The sequence below is a fragment of the Xenopus laevis genome, chromosome 3S (genome assembly GCF_017654675.1).
Source record: "Xenopus laevis strain J_2021 chromosome 3S, Xenopus_laevis_v10.1, whole genome shotgun sequence".
NCBI lineage: Eukaryota > Metazoa > Chordata > Amphibia > Anura > Pipidae > Xenopus > Xenopus laevis.
The window spans coordinates 92,158,126-92,165,365 of record NC_054376.1 but is presented as its reverse complement, the minus strand read 5'-3'; the positions used below and the strand labels follow the sequence as shown (position 1 = coordinate 92,165,365).

The 7,240-nt window shown below is 35.7% G+C and overlaps 1 protein-coding gene across 3 annotated transcripts in view; it reads right to left on the bottom strand.

Annotated features, from left to right (window-relative positions):
* Positions 1-600: 600 nt before the first annotated feature.
* The window catches only part of epyc.S (epiphycan S homeolog), a 30,104-nt gene continuing 23,464 nt past the window's right edge, over positions 601-7,240 (bottom strand). For 2 of the 3 annotated variants that reach the window (XM_041587652.1, XM_018254307.2), the window contains 4 exons: positions 5,354-5,515; positions 4,471-4,673; positions 3,245-3,340; positions 601-1,397 (listed from right to left, as the gene is read on the bottom strand). In XM_041587652.1, coding sequence (XP_041443586.1) covers positions 1,227-1,397; positions 3,245-3,340; positions 4,471-4,673; positions 5,354-5,515 — 632 coding nt within the window. In that variant the 3' untranslated portion in view covers positions 601-1,226. 3 annotated transcript variants of the gene reach the window in all.

The following is a 7,240-nucleotide window of genomic DNA, read 5'->3' as shown; positions in this document are numbered from 1 at the left end:
ATAGGTCTGTTAACAGGCCCGGATTTGTGGAAAGGCCACCAAGGCCCGGGCCTTGGGCTGCAGGATTTTAGGAGGGGCATGCTGCCCAACCACACCCACAAAGGTTCAGAAACACTGGGGATGCACAGGAGATTCAATAGATATTTAAATGTCCCATGCGCAAATCCCCATTGCTCCCGATGATGAAAAATTACGCGAATAAAGGGGAGAGGACAGGGACGATCAAGGCAGCTGGCCTATGTAAATCCAGCCCTGTCTGTTAATCAGCCGGCTTCTGCAACACTATTTTAAAAGTAAGAAATTGCTCTATAGAAGGGTGCTCTATAGATTAGCACAATGATACACGACAGCATGGATGATGTTTATGGAACGTAACAGGACAAACACAGTTTTCGCCCTTTATGTAGCTGTGGTTGAATCTACTTTTTGCAAATGAGACCTTGCTTCTTCTAACATTTTAGTCTATGTTGTTTCATTGCTCTTTTAAATGAAGGAAAGCCGCTGTTCAACTCTTAGCTGTGTATATAAAACATTGCACCACATGATGGCAGCAAATCCATAAAGCAAGGCATAAAACAAAAAAGAAAAAATTACAACCAATCCGGTGAAGAACTTTAATCAAATTGATGAGATTTGTGGGGGTTTTTATTTTTTTTTGGAAAATTACAGTTTATGTCACACAAGATACACATAAAGAAAGGTTTGGTGATTTTCTGTGACAATTAGAAAATGGACTCAGTTTAAAATAATACCAAAATTTAGGTTTATAGGAAAATGAATTCTATTTGCATGTAGAAAAATAATTAATTCTATACATTATATTTACTAAGTCCTTTTTTTCGTATGTTGCCTTAGTAAATCCAGTTATCCATGTTTAATGAGTTACACAATCAGATTAGTAAAATGTAGGTAGTACACAATGTTAACAAATGAGGTCTTTTCAGCAATCTGAAGACATCACATTAATGCTTTAAGTACATAATGTACAGTATTATGCATACTATTTTCCTTTTTTTAATTTTTTTATAGTATTTAATATTTGACATTAGATTTTCATTTTCTTTCCTCATTCCATCTTGATTTCTAGTTAATCTGAATAGTATCAATTTATAAACAGCTTATTTTTCATGTTTCATTTGACATTGCATTATCCTATATGCTTTAGACTGTCATGTCAGTGACTTAGTAGTGAGTTTGTATAGCTGTATATTTGGTGTTCCTCCAGTCTAGACAAGTCTGCCTATTGGTATACGAGGCAGACACATGAAAGCTTGGGGTGTTCTGCTCAGGTTGATGGGGTTGCCATCAAGCCTAATGTCTTCCAGAGTCCTGCGAGCATATGTCCAGTCCTTCATTTTGCAGAATGTATCCTCATGCATTTCCTGGATATTGTTATCCTGCAAATGACATAAATATAGAAGTATTTTCTGCAGAAAAGGTCTGTCAGACTGCTATTTACATGAAATACACTTAGATACAGGAGTAATTGGGAGATAGTGGTTCATAGAAAGGTCTGACAGGACACAGTTGCCACTGCTATGATCTCTGGTAGTATCATTTAAAAAAAGAGACTCTTAAAATACATTTGTGGAGGAGGCAAAAATATAATTATTGGCATTCTAGATCCAAGCAGATGAGCCACTGGATATGTAATTCAACAGCAACTGGTAGGTCCCAGCATTCCCTATACCATCACCACAACACAGATGTAGCTCATGCAATAACAATGTGTTCAGATGTGAATTTACTGTATTTCACATCTTAATATTGTAGAGACCCTGACAGTTAGCTGTATTTTCTCTATTTTTCGGTTTGGAGACCGAAGGTGGTCCTCAGTGAGCCCTTGTGATTATTTCCCTTTCTAGGGTCGGAGTGATGTAAGAGCAATTCAGTGAAAGCTCACTAGAGGGGAGTGTAATGTTGTATAAAAGGCAGAGCAACTGCTATGTAATCGTCATGCCAACTCTCAAGAAATTACTTCATGTTATGCTATTTATGCTGTTCAAGTAAGATACTACTGATATCCCCAGATAATAATGTGCCAGGGAGTTAAAGGTGTTCCTTTGTTTGCAAGAAGCATATGTGGTCCTGATCATATGCTACATCAACTCACAACCATTCAACATGTGATGATACATTATGGGGGTTTGGTGGAGGGTTGTTATATACCATAGTACACACACATAAATGAACACACTACACTTTCCCCATCCATTATTTTTCTCTTCACCATTACTTCTATACATTGTGCCTTCCATGACTATGCCCTCAGAGGCCTTCTTCCTGATCTCTGTGTATATTCCTACACCAGCACACTAATGTACCTGCTCTTTAGAATTTGCACTGATTTGTTACACCTTATTGGTATGTATTGTTATTGATTATTATGGCACTGTGTGTAAAGATAATATATGGTCTGTAACTTGGAAAGACACTTTTATCAAAATATTAAACTTTCTGCCTTGTTAATATGTACAGAGGATATAAAAGAGAATAAAGTTCCTCCGTTGTAAAATATAAGGATATTATAAGTCACCAAGGAGTTCCATGACCGTATAAATTATATGCATGAGCTCGGAGGCCTGAGACCGCAGGCTTATGCCTCTATATGGTCATGGAACTCCATGGTGACATAATATAATTACATTTTACAACAGTTGGCACTTTATTTATTATAATACACAAGCTTAAGTCATGTGACAGAAATTGCATCACAAAGCACCGATTATAACTGGTGATGACATCATGAAAGGCCAATTATATGGATATAATTTACAGGATGTTTATGTGTATTATAATTATCTATTACCATGACTGCTATAAAAAATTAGTCATTGCTAATGGGGGATAATGATAGAAATGCAACAAACCTATGCCTGTTTTGTTTTTTATATTGTTTTTTGTATATATATTTGGAACAACAAACATAAATGCATGGGTGTTTAAACCCATTATTCCGGGTCAACAAAACTTGCTGAAGTGGTCATTATTTGTGGCCATTGAAAAACATGAACCCCCATGCGTACATTTCATTGTGTATGCTGCTCCTGTTTTTTTTTTTTGCAAGTAAGCTGCATGCTTGGTGTCCATGTATCCAGAAAACTGTGCCCAGCAGTGCACTTTTGCACCCAGAGTGATATCATGAAATGTATTTTCTTCCAGTGAGCAGTGACCATAGGTTGGCACAGTCCACTGTATGTTCTAATACATCTCTTTATGTAATAAAACTGATGCCAGTACTTACTTGCAGGTGAAGAGACTGCAGATTGTCAGGAAGAGGAATAGGGATGTGATTCAGATGGTTATTGGTTAAATACAAAATGTGAAGATCTGTCATGTCCTGTAATAGAAGTTCAGCTCTTAGTTAGTTGACATACTATTCAACATCCTATTACAAATGGTTTGTAGTTAAATTGCTTATATTATGTATACATATTTATTTCTGTTTATATTCCTATAATAACTATGTCACATCTAAACACATAAGTAAAATATGTCTGAGACCAAACCTCTGTCATATGTCTATTGCTAGCCTTTGTAATTTGTGCTTACTAACTGGTGCATTGACATTAGCTCTCCATCTACCTCTAGTCTCCAAGGGGACATTGTTTAAATGCCACGGGGATGGCTAAATTTGTAGTTTCCTACAATAAGATTCAACTATTGGTAGAGTGACAGTGACAACTAAACAGCTGTTTAAAGGAGAACTAAAGCTTAAATAAAGAAGTAGCTAGATATGTTGTACAGTATGTTTTGGGCTTCTGTACCAGCAAAAGGCAACCACAGTCCTTTAACAGTGAAGATATGTGTCTCCAAAGATGCCCCAGTGGCTCCCCATCTTCTTTTCTGCTGATTCACTGCACATGCTCTGTGCTGTTGTCACTTATTGAGCTTAAGAATCGACTCAAAATAAACAGTAGACATAAAATAGAAATGTCACAATATAAGGCTGATTAGTAATAATACAGATAATTACTAAATGGCAGTACAGAAACCAGTGCAACTAACATCAAAATTTAATAATCAGCCCTGTAGCATCATCTTATATTACAGGCAAACCTCATTTTCTGTTTGATAATTTGTGGCAACCCCTAAGCTCATCTTCTCAACAGCTGCTCAGAGCCCACTGAGCATGTGAGTGTTGCAGACACTTTCCAAGATGGTGACCCCCTGTGAGAAGTTTGAAGTCCTCGATCATTGCTGCTATTGAGAAGTTGAGACTTTAGGCTAGTACAATAAGCGCAGTATATAAAATATGGCATTTTTAGCCATATTCATTTTTAGGGTTTAGTTCTCCTTTAAGTTACAAACTGAAAACAAAAAGTGAAAACCATGTTTAACCGTTGTTGCCCAGCTCATTCTAAAAGTTTGTTCCAAAGTCAAATTACCCGTACATTACCTACACAGAACTAATAGAACTAATAAAAGGTACTGTGTGCTAAATTATACTTTTGCATGGCAAAAACATACCTTGAATGCCTCTTGCTTTATTCCTTTAGAACCAAGTCTGTTGTTGCTGACATCAATGAAGTTCATGGTATTGGGAAGCTCTGGAAGTTGCCTTATGTTATTATCTCGGAGTATGAGCTCAGACAGTTGAGGCAGATTCCTAAAGGCATCTTCATCGATCTCAGATATGATGTTCGACGTCAAGTCAATCTTCTTTAATTTAGCTGATTTTTTTTAAAAAAGTACTATCATTAGAAGTTTAATGGAAATATAAAATATGTTGAATGCATTTGATGTTGGACACATATGCTACATATCTGAATGTCCATAAACTCCTGCAGTTTAACATTAATTTCAGTCTTGCTATGGCATTTTACATGGCATATCACAGAATAAATACTATTTGCAATGTTCCAGCAAATTATTTTCATTTTGCAAGTCTAAGGGGAATGGGATGTCTTATGGAAACTTGAAATTACAGTAAGAAAATGGAAAATATTCACTAAAAATACATTGTGTATAGATGTTATCTACTGTAGCACTACTAAACTAACTAAATGCTGAACATAGACCAGGAGAACCTTTCAATCCAATTTTCAGGCTGCGTGATTTACAATCTTATTATTGATGCCCGAGGCTTAGTGAGATACATATAGTTGCATTGGGCCACATAAAAGTGAGATTTGTCTTGAACCCAGACATCATAGATATAAATTCAAATCTCAGCGTAAAACATTAAACATGTGCAAAAAATCCATGTAATATTTAAATCAAATGCTTCCCTTCCTCCGTTGCTATTCCTGAAAACTATGGTGCAATAGGCGGAGAATCTGATATGCCTTAATTACCTTATCAAGTAACCTCTATGTCAACATAAATATTTCATATGACATTAAAGACATACTTAGATGATTAAAGTCATGTTTGCTTATTTTGCTAATTCTGTTGAAACGCAAGTAGACATGAGTGGTTTCTTTGGGAAGAGGAGGGATGGTATCAAGATTGTGGTCATCGCAGTAAACGGTTGTAATGAGGCAAGCACACAGAATACACGTTGGTGAAATGGCTGCAATAGGGGAAAAAAACACATTTGTGAAAATGCGGAAACAAATATTAATTTGAAAAAAATGTCAAATTCCAACCGTAATCATTTATACATAAAAATGTAAACATTGCAAAGTTGTCAAAAAACTTGCATAAAGCGATAAACAGATGTAGCAGAAGCAACCACATTTAATGTTCTAGGTTTAGGTTTAATGAATATACTGTAGCTAATTTGAGTCGGATAATGTTCAAGCTTAACATTTTACATTTTGATATGTGTTAGCTCTTTAAAGAACAATATACTTTCTAATTAGAGGTTTGCAGAATTTTCAGTTATTATGATTAGAAGTTTATCATTGGGGTTCATTGTTTAAAGAAATCTTGGCTGTTATATATCTATTCTCACTTATATAAGTATCCTAAATAATTATAATGATTTCCTGTATCCCTGTATGCATTGTCAATATACAATTTACAAGTCAGGTACCTGCTAAATAGCAAATGTATTTACTAGAGTCAGTTCTGTCCACTATTTTAAGGGACAGTATATACAATGTAAGAGCTCACTTGCAAATGCAACTGCAAAGTGCACTTAACACCATTTACAAAGGTATTTCACTTTGCCTAGGCACGCACATTAGCGTCTTGTATTAATGCCCATAATGTCAAAAAAGGATGTCAATTTGCAACCGCACTAGTTAAATAGACACAGGTTCTGCATACTTTATTTTACAGATGCCTACAAAGATGCTGATATTCTGGGTAAAACATGGCATTGTGGGTGCAAAAACATGGCAGTTTCCAAATATTGTATTTTTCTAACAGTGCTCCATTAGTAAATGGCGCCTATAGTGTTTTGCAAACTTAATTTTGTTTTAACATGTTTCTCTGTTTCACTGTTTTTACAGGTTTTAGTTATGTGAATGTCTGTCTGTTGACATTTTAATTAGGAAATGTGGAATGTATGTGTGTTTTGTAGCTTTACTAAAGCAACAGATTTTTTGACTTCCAACATTTGTTCTTTGACCCCTTAGGGCTTAAAATACAAGCATATAAAAATAATAATTTACAGATTCAGCCATACTTTCAACTATATTATGGACAGTAAATAAATATTCTCAACAAGCCCATCCTAACTGTCCCTCCAGAAGTATTTGGGTCAACAAATAGGAATTGTCCACAAATCTCATGATTACTGACCACAAGGCTGCCCTCCCCAATGCCCTGAGACCAGTCTCACAATTTTGGAACCACTGCTCAATACTAACATTGTAAAATATTTTATAACTGTGATTTATTTTAGCAGTGGTACTTAAAAATGTAATGACAAATGTGAATGTAACATAGACCCATGCTAGCAATGACTACTATTACTATAGGTGGCAGGAGGAACAATTTTCAGAATGGTGACAAACAGAGATGCCACCTTTTCTGGAAAAAAATACTGGCTTTACTATATTTTTTTCCCTATTAATAACATTGGCTTCAAGTACCATTTTTACCTGCCAGGACAGTAAAATACCAGCCAAGTGGCAACCCTAATGATAAATTTATACTTCTTTGAAAGAAGCCAATTATTCAAATTGTGCTGCTGTTTTACATCTCTTAACAGCAGCAGTTAAAACACCATCAAGTGGAAATAGTGGCAGTCAAGGCACCCCTCTCCAATTGTCACTGTTTCCCAGAGTAATCTATGATATATGCTGAAGTGTTTGAGGAGACAATAGTAAATTAGGCACAGCAATTC